At 38.6% G+C, this 15,762-nt stretch overlaps 1 protein-coding gene across 12 annotated transcripts in view; it reads left to right on the top strand.

Annotated features, from left to right (window-relative positions):
• The window catches only part of Invs (inversin), a 152,250-nt gene that overhangs the window by 16,542 nt on the left and 119,946 nt on the right, over window positions 1-15,762 (top strand). For 11 of the 12 annotated variants that reach the window (XM_006537626.4, XM_006537634.3, XM_006537635.3 and 8 more), the window contains exon 3: window positions 11,435-11,601. In XM_006537626.4, coding sequence (XP_006537689.1) covers window positions 11,435-11,601 — 167 coding nt within the window. Of the gene's footprint in view, window positions 1-11,434; window positions 11,602-15,762 lie in introns of those variants that run through there. The other variant, XM_006537633.3, reaches the window with a different exon arrangement.

Genomic DNA, 15,762 nt, shown 5'->3' on the forward strand with positions numbered 1-15,762 from the left:
TCAAGAAGGTAGACTCCAGAAAATCAAATAACCCCATTTAAAAATGGGGCTCAGAGCTAAACAAAGAATTCTCACCTCAGGAATACCGAATGTCTGAGAAGCACCTGAAAAAATGCTCAGCATCCTTAATCAGCAGGGAAATGCAAATCAAAACAACCCTGAGATTCTACCTCACACCAGTCAGAATGGCAAAGATCAAAAACTCAGGTGACAGCAGATGCTGGCGAGGATGTGGAGAAAGAGGAACACTCCTCCATTGTTGGTGGGATTGCAAGCTTGTACAACCACTCTGGAAATCAGTCTGGCAGTTCCTCAGATAATTGGACATAGTACTACCGGAGGATCCAGCAATACCTCTCCTGGGCATATATCCAGAAGATGTTCCAACCAGTAAGAAGGACACATGCTCCACTATGTTCATAGCAGCCTTACTTATAATAGCCAGAAGCTGGAAAGAACCCAGATGCCCCTCAACAGAGGAATGGATACAGAAAATGTGGTACATTTACACAATGGAGTACAACTCAGCTATTAAAAAGAATGAATTTATGAAATTCCTAGGCAAATGGTTGGACCTGGAGGGCATTATCCTGAGTGAGGTAACCCAATCACAAAAGAACTCAAATGATATGTACTCACTGATAAGTGGATATTAGCCCAGAAACTTAGAATACCCACGATATAAGTTCCAATTTGCCAAACACATAAAACTCAAGAAGAACGAAGACCAAAGTGTGGACACGTTGCCCCTTCTTAGAATTGGGAACAAAACACCCGTGGAAGTAGTTACAGAGATAAAGTTTGGAGCTGAGATGGAAGGATGGACCATCTAGAGACTGCCATATCCAGGGATCCATCCCATAATCAGCTTCCAAACGCTGACACCATTGCATACACTAGCAAGATTTTGCTGAAAGGACCCTGATATAGCTGTCTCTTGTGAGGCTATGCCGGGGCCTAGCAAACACAGAAGTGGATGCTCACAGTCAGCTATTGGATGGATCACAGGGCCCCCAATGGAGGAGCTAGAGAAAGTACCCAAGGAGCTAAAGAAATCTGCAACCCTATAGGTGGAACAACAATATGAACTAACCAGTACCCCCCGGAGCTCGTGTGTCTAGCTGCATATGTATCAGAAGATGGCCTAGTCAGCCATCAGTGGAAAGAGAGGCCCATTGGTCGTGCAAACTTTATATGCCTCAGTACAGGGGAACAACAGGGCCAAGAAGTGGGAGTGGGTGGGTGGGGAAGTGTGTAGGGGACTTTGGGATAGCATTGGAAATGTAAATGAAATAAATACCTAATTAAAAAATAAAAAAAGAAAAAATCTATCCTAATATCTTAAATTCAGGGACAAAACAACCTTGGCAGAAACACCATGTTCTCTCTTTATCTAGCATCGATGTTTCCTCCAATAAAATATTTCATTTGTCCAGTGCCCTTCCCATCAGCAGAGTTCAGGCCAAGTCTGCACAGCAACCGCTGCCTTCCCTCACACACACTGTGTGTGCAGTTACTGTCCACCAGTGTAGACGAGCCTGGTCACTATCATTACCTGTGACAAAAGCAGCAACAGTTTTCACTAAAAAGGGATGGAAGAAGCATGGGTCTTGTTGTTGGGGGTGGTGGTTTTAAGTTTAATGGCACATCATATAGTGAGCTTCCCTTTTTATATACAATTATTTTAGTTTTTGACAAATAGAAGTATGTAAAGCCAACCACACATAATAATAGTTAAGATAAAGAGCAGTCCTGCCATGCCTCCAAGTTCCCGTGTGGCCACTCGTAGTGCATCCCTCCCCACATTCCGGCCTTTGGTTTTCTGCCCCTACATTTTCCTTTATCCAAAATGCCATGTAAGTGTATTGTTCTATGTGACTTTCTGAAACTGATTCCTTTTACCTGACCTGAAGCATTTGAGTTCCATCATGTGGGGCAAGCCTCTGGCCAGCTCCTTTTTCTTGCTGAGTCCTACATGTAGGCAAAATGTGCTTTGTTCACTGTCTAGAAAGTAATTGGGATGTTTCTACTTTTTTCAGTTATAAATAAACTACCATAAACATCCACTGGCAGGTTTTTGTGTGAACACCGGCTTTGGTGGTTTTCTTTCCCCTTGGTGTAAGTGCAGGGGGCTATTAGACCTTGTAGCAAGTGTCTATTTGAAGAATAAGAGTCTTCAGCCATGGCTCTGCTGCACTGGTTTGCATTCCCTGCAGCTTTGTCTGAGCACCAGCAGTTCTCTGTCCTCCTCAGCATTTGCTGTTGTTGTTAGTCTGGGTTTACATCCTAGCTATGCTAGCAGATATGCAGAGGTGACACATCGTGGTTCGGTTTACATTCCCATGGATTAATGGTGTTGCAAACATTTTCATATTCATATTGGGTAAAATGTCTAGTCACACATTCTGCACAGTTTTAATTTCATCATCTATCTTTTTATGATTTGGTTGCAGGAGTTCTTTATTCTGGAAAAAAAGATATTAACAGAATTGTGTTTTGCAAATATTTTCTCCAGTTTATTATTTATTTATTATTCATTTTCCAGTTTATGCTTGTCTTTTTACTTCCTAGCAATGTTTCTCAAACACAAAATTTTTAAGTTAAGGTAAAATCTAATTTGTTTATGGATTATTTTGGAACCATATCTATGAAATCTTTTATAATGGTCACAAAGGTATTCACCTTTGTATGCTTCTAAAAGTTATACATTTAAATCTGTGGTTCATTTGGAAGTAATTTTTCTCTTCTGTGCTACTTATGGGCTACATATTTATGTTCCCCTAAAATTCATATATTAGAATCCTAACCCCTGGACTTTGGGAAATAATTTAGGTTTGGGGAGTGAACTCTCACAAATGAGACTATTGCTTCTATAAAGGGGAGCCCGGAACAGCTGGAACAGAAACTATCTCAAAAGCAGTTGCCTGTATGTGGGATATGTTCTTCTAGCTGGGCTACCTTGTCTAGCCAGGAAGGGAAGATACTTGAGGGGGTGGCAACCACTCAGAGGAGAAGGGGAGGATAGGGGAAGGATTGTGGAAGTGGGTGACCTGGAGGGTGGCAGTGAACAGGAGGTAAAGTGAATAAGTAAAAATTAAATTAAATTAAAAATAAATAAAGGGGAACCCAGAGAGAGAGCTCTCTAGCTTTTTTCCCTACTATGTGAAAATAGAAAAGTCAGTGTGCCACCCAGAAGGCCCTCCTCGGAGCCAAACCCTGCTGGCACCTTGATCTTAGATTTCCATTCCCAGAATGGTGTAAAATAAGTTCCTGAGGTTTATGTCACTCAGTCTATATCTCCTGCTATACCAACCTAACCTGGTAGCAAAGTACAGGGAGAAATACTTCGGTTGTGTTTTGGTTTGCCTATGAAAGCCAGATCTTTTTCTAGCTCTGTGTATTCAAAACACTGCTCTGCGGTTTGCCTTTGCAACTTTGTAAAAACCAATGAATCATATACATGCAAGTCTATGTCTGATCCTCTCAGATCTGCTTATTGATCCATATGCTATATTGATCTATAGGCTGTTACTACACGATCTTCATTACTGTAGCTCTGTGTCTTCAATCTATACAATATAAAGTGCTCCAGTTTTAGTCTTTCTCCAGAAAATTATTTTTTTCATTGCTGTAGATGGAAACCAGGGTCTCACCTGGTAGGCAAGTATTCTCCTGCTGAGCTACATCAGCAGTCCTTGAAATAAATTTCTGTCTTTATATTTTTTGCCTTTCCTTAATAATTTTAAAAATATGTTTGTACAGAAATTGCTTTGAAGAATTTTTATACATTACCTTAGTACTACTTTATAGGAAAGAATAACTTTAAAGTTGATTTCTTTCACAGATAACATTCTGTAAGAGTCTTCTTTTTTTAATATTTTTTATTACATATTTTCCTCAATTACATTTCCAATGCTATCCCAAAAGTCCACCATACCCTCCCCCCCCCACTTTCCTACCCACCCATTCCCTTTTTTTTTTTTTTTTTTTTTCTTGGCCCTAGCATTCCCCTGTACTGGGGCATATAAAGTTTGCTTGTCCAATGGGCCTCTCTTTCCAGTGATGGCCGACTAGGCCATCTTTTGATACATATGCAGCTAGAGTCAAGAGCTCCGGGGTACTGGTTAGTTCATAATGTTGTTCCACCTATAGGGTTGCAGATCCCTTTAGCTCCTTGGGTATTTTCTCTAGCTCCTCCATTGGGAGCCCTGCGATCCATCCACTAGCTGACTGTGAGCATCCACAGTCATGGTGTCCACACTTCAGTCTTCATTCTTCTTGAGTTTCATGTGTTTAGCAAATTGTATCTTATATCTTGGGTATCCTAAGTTTTGGGCTAATATCCACTTATCAGTGAGTACATATTGTGTGAGTTCCTTTGTGCTGTAAGAGTCTTCTAATACTGCCTAGGAAATTAATACGGATTTAGTTTAAACGAACAAATACTTTGATCTTGCAGTTTCTGTGGGTCAGGAATCTAAACATTGCTTAGCTGAGCTGATAGACTATCAGCAAGACTGGCTCTTGCCTGAGATTCAGAATTCTCTTGCAAGTACACACTGGCAGAATTAATCTTTGTGTACTTTTAACATTTATGGCAGCTTGCTTCTCTAAGGCTAGCATATAAGTGTCTTGCCTGCTTCAAATTTCCCTCCCTCTCTCCCTCTCTCTATCTCCCTCTCTCCTTCTCTTTTCCCCTCCCTCCCTCTCTCCTTCTCTCTCTCCCCCTCCCTCTTCATCTTATCTTGCCTCATCTCATCCCACTTCATCTCAACATCTCACATCATCTCTAAATTGTCTTAAAAAGCAGACCAAGTGGTTGAAGGTATAGCTTGTTGGTAGCATATATGAAAAACATGCACTAAGCTTTGAGTTTGATTCTCAGCTCCACATTTGATCAGTCACCAATCAGTCAATAAAAAAACTATTCAAATAAATCCTTCATGATTAACTGCTTAAAGTTCAACGATTAACTATATCTTCAAACCGTATCACATTTACCACAAAGCAGAAGATAAACATGGGAATAACACCCTACCACCTCCATAGATTCCCCTCACTTAAGAAGAGGGGATCATACAGGGCATGTGTTCTAGGAAATGGACATCCCAGTTGCTATATTAGTTTTTGTTGCTGTGATAAAACACTCTGAGCAAAAGCAACTTAGGGCACAGTTTATTTTGGCTTATGGATCCAGAGTGCTATTTCCATATGGTAGAGAAGGCATGATAGCAGGAAAAGGAAGCTGAGAGATCACACACACACACACACACACACACACACACACTTCCTCTAGCAAAGCTGTACATAATAAAGGTTCTATAACATTCCAAACAGTTCTAGCAACTGGGAGCCAAATGTTAAAATATATGAGCCTATGGGGGATAGTTTTCATTCAAATCAATACAGGTGCCATAACAGAATTTTGCCTCCTGTAAATACCATTGAAGGTATCTGTACTTTTAATAGATTACATCTTCCATAGAATCTAACTATTTCTCTTAGATTAAATGTTTATGGGTATAAAATTATTTATGATATTACCTTGTTTTTGAACTGTCTGCAGTCTGTACTGACAATTTTTCTTTCGTTCCTTGTATTGGAAATCTGTTTTTACTCTGGCTTTTGTGTTACTTTATGTTTACAATGTTGGGGATTGATGCTAGGGCCTCATGTATGCAAGGCAAATAAATGTTCTGTCACATAATACAGCACTGTCCTGTCGAGTATAATCTCTTCTTAGTGATCAGTTCAATTGCAGATTTATTTTATTTTCCAAGAGCTTTTTACTTCATTGATTTTTCTCTTATTTTTCTCATTTTAATTTCACTGATCTCAGTTTGTACTTTTATGATGTGCCTTCTCCTTTTCTTAGGTTAAATTTGCTCTTAGTACACTAAAGTAGAAGCATAGTTTATCAATCTGAAACAGATCTTCTATCCTCAGGTAAATTTTCAGTGCTGTACATCTTCTTGGAAGCTTCGCTTATATGTAGGGCAAGAAGTCTGTATTCTTTTTATTTTTCACTAAATAATGTTTTAAAATTTCCCTTAAAAATTCTCTTTAATCCACGGGCTATCTTAATAATATGTTATTTAGTTCACAAGTATTTGATGTGTTCCTATTACAATTCTATTATTTATTATTTGCCTAATTGTATTACTATCAGAAAACATACTTGATAGGTTTTCAGTCCTTTAATTCTTTTACTCTGGGTCTGTTTGGGAAATGTTCTATGGTATCTGGTTATCATTCCATAATGTTCAATAAATATTTGTTGGACCGTGCTGTGTCATAATGATGTTTGCTTCTTTATCCTTACAGGTATTGATTTTAGAGATTGTTGTTATTTTTAAGAGAGGAATGTTAGTTACTAAGGACAAATTTGAATCTTTCAGAGATTTTCAGCTTAGCAGTTTTGCTATATAGTTCAAAGCTATGTTTTAGTACATATACATTTCACATTTCTATGTATTTTTATTGTATTGACCCTTTTATGGTTATAAAATGCCTCCATTTCATCCACACAGTTATCTTTGCTGTTGTCTACCTTATTAAATATTAACCTACATCAATTTTATTTATTAGTGTTTGCATGTTAGGTCTTGGCTCTGATTTTACTTTTAACCATTTGTAATTATATAGTGAATGGATTTTTATATAACTAGCATGTAGTTCAGTCTTTTTCTTTCCTGTCCCATGTATTTTTATCAGTGTGCTTATATAACATGTATATTTAATGTAATTGCAGGTGTTAGGATTTAGGTTGTTCAGTTTATGTATGCTTTTTCTGTTTCTAATTTCTTTGCCTTCCTCTTTATTGTCTTCCTTTCCATTTATTGAACAGTTTTAGTATCCCATTTTAACTTATATGTAGCCAGTCTTTTTCTAATTGTACTTTTATTTTATAAGAATTATTTATTTTATGTAAATGAGTACACTGTAGCTTTCTTCAGACACACCAGAAGAGGGCATCAGATCTCATTAGAGATGGTTGTGAGCCACCAAATGGTTGCTGGGAATTGAACTCAGGATCTCTGGAAGAGCAGCCAGTGCACTTAACTGCTGACCCCTAAGTGCTCTTATTAAGATAAAATTCACATTCCTTGCATTTTACTAATCAAAAACATATAATTTAATGGTTTTACTTATTGACATACTTAACATTAAAATAATTACCACTTCCTGCTAAGTAATTGTATGCACCTCATCCAGGACTAGCTCAAATCCAACAAATTCCTCAAAGTTAGAGACAACTGCTACTGTACTCTCTGTTTGAATAGATATATTTGTAGAAGACATTTCATAGAAGTAAAGTTGTACAACATATGGAATTTGGACCAGCTTCTCTCACTTAGCATATGTTTTCAAGTTCTATCCGTGTTATGTATTATGTATTAAGGTCTATATGTGTTATATATTTGACCATGTTCCTTTTGTTGAATATTATTTCAGTTTGTGGACCTATAGCATTTTGTTTATCCATTCATCAGCTGACTACTTGAGATTCCACTTTGGAGCTATGATGAATAGTACTATTATGAGACATTTTTTGAACCTGATTTTGCATGGACATACTTCATTTCTCTGGGGTATATATTTTGGAATGGAATTGTTGCATTAAGTTGTTACTCTGGGTTCAATTATCTTGAAGAATTGTTTTCCAAAATGGTGATAGCATTTTATGTTCCTTCTAATAGCACATGAAGATTTAAATTTTTCATATTCACATTAATATTTGTTATATAATGTTTGTTATGATTATTATTCTAGTGTGTTTTTTTAAAAATCACTTCTACAGTGCTGATGAGAAGGCTCAGTGAGTAATGCCATTTGCCACCAAGCCCGATGCTTGATACATGGTGGAAAGACAGAATCCACACCCACAAGTTGCACTCTGACTTTCATATTTGTGCCACATCATGCATACATGTACATGTGTGTGCTCATACAAACAAATATTTTTAGATTATTTTTATTATTATTTTCATTATGTGCATGAGTACATGTGAACACAGTGTCCATAGAGGCAGAGAGTTTTGGTCCCCTGAAACTTGAGTTGCAGGTTATTACGAGCCTCCCAGCATGAGTTCTGAGAATCAAAATTGGGTCCTCTGCAAGAGCAGTGCTCACACTTTACCATGGAGCCATCTCTGCAGCCTCACAACCCCCCCCAAATTTAATTTACCCCTGCATAAATAGATAACCATATCATATAGTACTGTAGTTTTGGTTTTCAGTCATCAAAACATAATTCATAAAAGGAGAATAATCTGCTGTATTCCCGGATACTGTTCAGTTGTATTTCTTCATTCTTGATATTCTAGGTTTTTTAATCACCTCCTTTCTCTTTGAAGAACTTTCTACATTAACTTTATGAGGACTGTCTGATGGCTTTAAATTCTGTTTTCTTCATTTGAACTTTGTTCATGAAAGATTTAAGATTTAGGAATTATGAATTGAAAGTTTTGCTGTCTTGAAGAGTGCCACTGTCTCCTGGCCTCCTTTGTTTCAAATGGGACACATTCTGTCCTTTGAATGGCTGCTCCCCATGGTGAGTGTTGGGCCTCTTTACTGCTTTCATAGCTTCTTTCTTCATCTTCATCTTTCATAAGTTTTATTTGATTGATTCAGCATAGATTTTTTTGGGTTTATTTAATTTGATTGTTTCTGAACTTCTTTCAATTGTAGAGCTTTGTCTTTTAACAAATTTGGGCCATGTCTAGCCATTATTTCTTAAATTGTACTTTTATTTTTATTTTATATTTTCTAAAATTTTGCATGTGCGTGTGTGTTTGTGTGTGCATGCAAAAGTTCTTGTCATAGCACATGCAGGTAGAGGTCAGAAACAACCTTGGGTATTAGTCTTCACCATCCACCTTGTTTGTGACAGGGCCTGGCTGTGTTCTGCTGTGTATAGCAGGCTCTATGACCAGAATCTTCCAGTGGTTCTCTTGTCTCTGCCTCAGTCTTGCAACAGGAACAGTAGGATTACAGGCTCATGCTACTGTGTCCAGCTTTTACTTGGGTCTTGTGGATTCAAACTCATGACCTCATACTTGTGTGGCAACTGCTTCACCCACCAAGCCTTCTTCCCAGTTGGTCAACTGTTTTTAGTATTTTATTGTTTTTCTTACTTCTTGAAACATTGATGATATATTACTGTTATTTTGTTACTGACCCCATAAATCTCAAAAACTGTTAAATCTTTTTGTTTGTGTCTTCAGTGTTTGTTATTCAGATTGAATATTGAATGGTTGGTTTGTCATCAAGTTTGAAGATTCGTTCCTGTATTATCTCCATTCTGCGCCTACGCTGTTTGATGAGGTTTTACTTTTGCTTATTTTATTTGGTGAAACACTTGTTTATTAGAAGGTTGTCATTTTATGCGCCAGCATGGTATGGCACACCTGTAGCCTCTGCACTTGGGAGGCTAAAGCAGGAAGATGATGAGTTTGAGGTCATCACTGGTTACATAGTGAGATTCTGTCAAATATATATGTTATATAACCATATAATATTATATAATATAACATATATGTGTATGTATATCAATAAATATTTAATTTTTTTCTTTGGCTTATATATCTATTTCTGGTTCTTTCCAGAGACCTATTTCCACATTTGTGTCAAGAATATTGATGATTGTTGGAGCACTTTTGAAATAATTATCTTAAATATTGTCTGGATTATCACATTTATTCTTTTATTGATATTTCTATAACTCAAGTTATCTAGTAATTTAGAACTATGTCTTTGACATTTTATGTATCATAAGACTGTACTCTTATTTATAATAGCCAGAAGCTGGAAAGAACCCAGATGCCTCTCAACAGAGGAATGGATACAGAAAATGTGGTACATTTACACAATGGAGTACTACTCAGCTATTAAAAAGAATGAATTTATGAAATTCCTAGCCAAATGGATGGACCTGGAGGGCATCATCCTGAGTGAGGTAACACAATCACAAAGGAACTCACACAATATGTACTCACTGATAAGTGGATATTAGCCCAAAACTTAGGATACCCAAGATATAAGATACAATTTGCTAAACACATGAAACTCAAGAAGAATGAAGACTGAAGTGTGGACACCATGCCCCTCCTTAGAATTGGGAACAAAACACCCATGGAAGGAGTTACAGAGACAAAGTTTGGAGCTGTGACGAAAGGATGGACCATCTAGAGACTGCCATATCCAGGGATCCACCCCATAATCAGCTTCCAAACGCTGACACCATTGCATATACTAGCAAGATTTTGCTGAAAGGACCCAGATATAGCTGTCTCTTGTGAGACTATGCCGGAGCCTAGCAAACACAGAAGTGGATGCTCACAGTCAGCTATTGGATGGATCGCAGGGCTCCCAATGGAGGAGCTAGAGAAAATACCCAAGGAGCTAAAGGGATCTGCAACCCTATAGGTGGAACAACATTATGAACTAACCAGTGCCCCGGAGCTCTTGACTCTAGCTGCATATGTATCAAAAGATGGCCTAGTCGGCCATCACTGCAAAGAGAGGCCCATTGGACAAGCAAACTTTATATGCCCCAGTACAGGGGAATGCTAGGGCCAAAAAAAAAAAAAAATGGGAATGGGTGGGTAGGGAAGTGGGGGGAGGGTATGGGGGACTTTTGGGATAGCATTGGAAATGTAATTGAGGAAAATATGTAATAAAAATATTTTTAAAAATACTGTATTCTCTTTATCTGTTTTATTTTAGAAGATTAACAACCAGTTTTGGTTTGGAATAACGTTCTATTTCAGTTTTATGGACTTCAGTTCAAGGATCAACTTAGTTTTCAGATCCCTTATAGGTTCGTCTGGCCTTCCCTACTTCTGGGCTGTCTGCTCCAGGTTAGCAGCTGGGCAGGATTCCATGTGTAGTTCAGTTGCTGGAGTTTTTGTTATCCTGATTCTAGTCATTTCACAGGAGTTGGTCAGGTTGTCCAGGATCCTGTAGACCAGTTTAAAAAACTGTCTTCTCCAGGCTCCTCCTCTCCATGTCCTCTCTCAGGCTGTAAGAAATAATAAGAGAATACCTTTTTGCTATCCTTTGCTTAATTTAGGGTACAGTAGCTGGCAAGGCTCATCCCAAGCACCCAGTAGGCAGGAGAATGGTGTGTTTTCTTTTCATCTGTATGCACAGTAGAGCAGGAATAGTCAGAATCATGTGGCAGGGCCACCTATGTCTCAGTCTTTCTCTGCCATCTGCTCTCAGTATACAAACGTGTAGATCAGTAAACTTCTCTATGTGTCAGATGTCAGTAATGCAGGAATGCTACTGTCTACCTCATAGACTAAATTAAAATGAAATCATATACAGTGGAATTAGCACAATACTCAATAATAAGAATTTAGAAATTCTATCTCCTACTTATATTAGTAATAAGGACAATTATTAAGTATCACCCTGTCTTGTATTATAGGAAACTCTGCTCTCAGAGACAAAGAAGACCGGTTTGGGAGAACACCACTTATGTACTGTGTGTTGGCAGACAGAGTGGACTGTGCAGATGCTCTTCTCAAAGCAGGAGCAGATGTCAACAAAACGGACCATAGCCGGAGAACAGCCCTCCACCTTGCAGCTCAAAAGGTGAGAAGTCAAATTACCTTGAAGAGGAAACTGTGTGGCTGTTTGTCACTTTACTGTGGAACTGTGCAATGAACAAACAAATGACAAAGGAAGACATCTAGGCTTCGGGCTTCTCCAACAATAGTCTATAAACTGTGGCTTAAAGTGCAGCTAACTGGGTCTGAGGACAGTTCACACACAATATCCATGGCTTAGGGTTTTATTGATGTGAACAGATGCCATGACCAAGGCAAGTCTTATAAAGGACAACATTTAATTGGGGCTGGCTTACAGGTTCAGAGGGTCAGTCCACTATCATCAAGGCAGGAGCATGGCAGCATCCAGGCAGGCATGGCGCAGGAGGAGCTGAGAGTTCTACATCTCCACCTGAAGGCTGCTAGGAGAACACTGACTTCCAGGCAGCTAGGATGGGGGTCTTAAAGCCCACGCCAACAGTGACACACCTACTCCAACAAGGCCACACCTCCTAATATTGCCACTCCCTGGGCCAACCAAATACAAACCATCATGCCATGTATGGAGAGACAACAAAGACTAAAAAGAAAGAACAGTATTTGTTGTTTCAGAGATTGGGCTTAGTACTAGAGGTGAACATGAGTCTTCATGCTTGGAAATGTTTGCTTTTTCCTTCATGAATACTACTTTTACCATTAAAAGTTTCATCCCCTGTAGAAATTTGTGGTATTAGACCCATAAAGAAATTTATTTTCTACTGTACTTTTAGCTTTTTAAAAATATAAAGTTATATTGATTAATGTAATTTAACATTTTGAAAGTCATTGTTACAACAAAAGTTCAGATCTGTTTGTTTGAGACAGGGTCTTACTATGTATCTCTGCTGCCCTGGCAGTCACTATAGATCAGGCTGGTCTCGACCTCACAGAGATCTGCCTGCCTCTACCTCCCAAGTGCTGTAATTAAAGGCGTGCGCCATTACAGCAGGTTCAGAGTTCAGATTTTTAAGATGAACCATAATAGAAAGATAAAATAAGAAGCTCCACAGTTAAAGCCTTGTCTAAAACCATTTCCCTCCCGTGAAGTTCTGGTTGATTCTTCTAGTTCATGGTTTTGTTTTGTTTTTTTCTTTTGGTTACATCAGACTTCATATTTTTTGTAATAAAAAACAGTGAACATTAGTTAGATCAAGCATAAACTATTAGTGGTATTTCTCATTTTGAAATATGACCAAACAGAGCTGACTAATTGGCGGGTTAGGGAAATTTCCTCTCCATGTGCTGAATGCATAAAAAGAGGCTGACATTAAGCTCTGCCGCTCACTGTGCACTCACCAGGGACGTCTGTCAGCCTGCTTCCAGTTACTTCTCCTGAATGGATTTTCATTACAGTAATTTCAAAAAAAAAAAAAAAAACCAAAAAAAAACAAAAAAACAAAAAACAAAACAAAGCAAAACTCTGATTTTTAACCTCAGATTTAACTGCTACTCATGTTCTTATAAACTTTCACCTTGGCTTGTCAACTAACAAAATTATTCCCTGGAAAATAACTATATTTACCGTGTTATCATTTAAAAATAGGAATGGACACAATATCAAGAATGTGATGCTACTTAGACTTCTCCTTGTGAGTCATTTAAGTAGGAGACTCAACCTTTTTAAAATTTTATTTATTTGTGTATTTTTTGTATATGAGTGCTCTGTCTGCATGTGCACCTGTGTGCCAGAAGAGGGCATCAGAGCTTACACATGGTTCTGAGCCACCATTGCTGAGAATTGAATTCTGGACTTCTAGAAGAGCAGCCAGTGCTTTCACCCCTGAGAAATCTCACCTGCGTGAGATACAATTTAAAATGTGGACGGGAAGATCCTGACATTAGGAAGGCATTTTGTGTTTTGTTTTGTTTTGTTTTTGTTTTTGCTTTTGTTTTGGTGGGCAGGGTGAGGTCGGATGAAGACTTAAGTTGATGATCTAATACTATGACTTCCTAGAGTGCTGATGTGACCAGCATGGTCGGCACAGGGCTTGCCTCCTCAGCTAAGTTAGCTTTGTCAGATGCAACTCCTTATTTTCTCTCACTCCTTATTTTACTGTTAATTTGGGTTTTTTTGTTTATTAGTTTTGTGGGTTCTTTTTGTTTTGGTGGGTGGTAGCTCTGTGTGTGTGTGTGTGTGTGTGTGTGTGATGTTGTTGTTGTTGTTGTTGTTGTTCTTGTTTTGAGAGAGTGTCTCACAGTGCAGCATAGACTGACGTCAAACTTGTAGCAGTTCTCCTACCTTAGCCTCCCTAGTGCTGGAATTAGAGGTGTAAGCCACCGTGTCAGGGTGCTTGTTTTGATATTTTTTTAATTATTAAAATTCTTACTGAGTATTGTGTATACATGGTGTGTGTATAGACACACATGCCACAAAGCATATGTGGATGTCAGTTCTTTCTTTCTACCTTTACTGGGTTTTTATGATTGAACTCAGATCTGAGGGTCTCCAAACTTGTGCAGCAAATGTCTCTGCCTACTCTGTTAATGACTGTTCTACTGCTGTGATGAAACCTGATGGCCAAGGCACCTGAAGAAGAAAGTTTATTTGGGCTGATGGTTCAGAGGCAAAGTGAAGGCATGGTTCCTGTTACAGCAAGGGAGAACTCACACACATCCTGTGAGTTCCCACAGCAGGAAACAGAAGAGCAAACTGAGAGTGGCACCACTATTGACACACCTCCTTCAGCAAGGCCACACCTCCTAAGCTGGCACAAGGCTCTGAAATCTCAGAGCCCACCCCTAATGACACACCCCCTTCTGCAAGGCCACGCCTCCTAACCATACCCAAATGGCCACCAAGTGGGTACCAAGTATTCAAATACCCGTTCCCATGGGGTACATTCTCTTTCAAGCTACTGTATCCACTGAGCCATCTTGCTAGCCTTGATATTTTAATTATGGTTTTAAATAGTGTCAGTGAAGAAATAGAATTAAGACGTACTGTTAGAACTTCTATAGTTGATAACATATACTACAAATTTCATGTTCCTTCAAGGATCTCATAGTTAATTCCCTCCCTTTGCTCTTGCTTTATTTATTTTTTTGCAGGCTTGCCAAGAGCAGTGATATGTCTTTAAGTTATAGTCCTAGACTTTCCAGAGACAGAGTTGGAATTATTCTTTAGTACCCTGCTCTGCCTAGTCAAACCCAGGTGTTAGGTTTGATTTTGTGCTTCCCACAAAGTTCCGTTTTTAAGTAATCTAAAATAAACACAATAAGCAGAAATAAGATGATCAAGATTCTTTGTTGTTGTTGTTTTAGTTGTTGTTGTTTTTTTCAAGACAGGGGGTTTTTTGTGTAGCTTTGACTATCTTGGAACTCTCTCTATATACTAGACTGGCCTCAAACTCACAGAGATCTGCCTGCCTCGACCTCCTGAGTGCTGTGCTGGGATTAAAGGAATGAGCCACCACCACCACAACCCAGCAAGAAATATTTTTTAAGAATATATGTAGATAAGCCCCAAATCCAATAAGACATCCTGTTTCTGAGAACACATGATATTCTCTCTCTCTCTCTCTCTTTCTCTCTCTCTCTCTCTCTCTCTCTCTCTCACACACACACACACACACACACACACACACACACCTCCCAGTGAAAGACAACCAGCTTGTACAAAGAGTACCACAGCCATCTTTAAAGGCTTTTCCTGAATTGTAATGCAGATGATCCAGCCCTAACAGTCTTGTGAGGTTGAAGAAACCAGGATATAAGTGGCATTGCTAGGGTGGAAAGAGCAATGCAGGAGGAACCCAGAAATCCTGCTGCAGATCCCATCCGGTCAACAGTTAAACTGTGGTGCTGCTGCAGGTGGGGCCTGGTGAAACCTAGCCGTAAACAGCACCTGGGAGGTGGAAAGACTAAGCAGTTATTGTTTCTAAATGATCCATATTTTCTTTCATGATTAAGTCTTTTAGTCCACAACAAATTGATTTTTGTATAGGGATCCATTCTCACTTGAAAATATATGGGTAATTAAGTTTGCCTACACAAATTCATTAATTTAGTCATATAATATCAGCTGTGTGCTGGTGCGAGGCTTTTGTACAATGCAATCCCTATGCCTTTATTTTTCTAATGAAAAGTCCTTTCTACAATGGAGCCATTTAGGAAATTTGAAGTTACATGATTGAAGTATCTAAGGAGAGTAACATGACAATCAAACCTA

The sequence above is a fragment of the Mus musculus genome, chromosome 4 (assembly GCF_000001635.26).
Source record: "Mus musculus strain C57BL/6J chromosome 4, GRCm38.p6 C57BL/6J".
Taxonomy (NCBI): domain Eukaryota; kingdom Metazoa; phylum Chordata; class Mammalia; order Rodentia; family Muridae; genus Mus; species Mus musculus.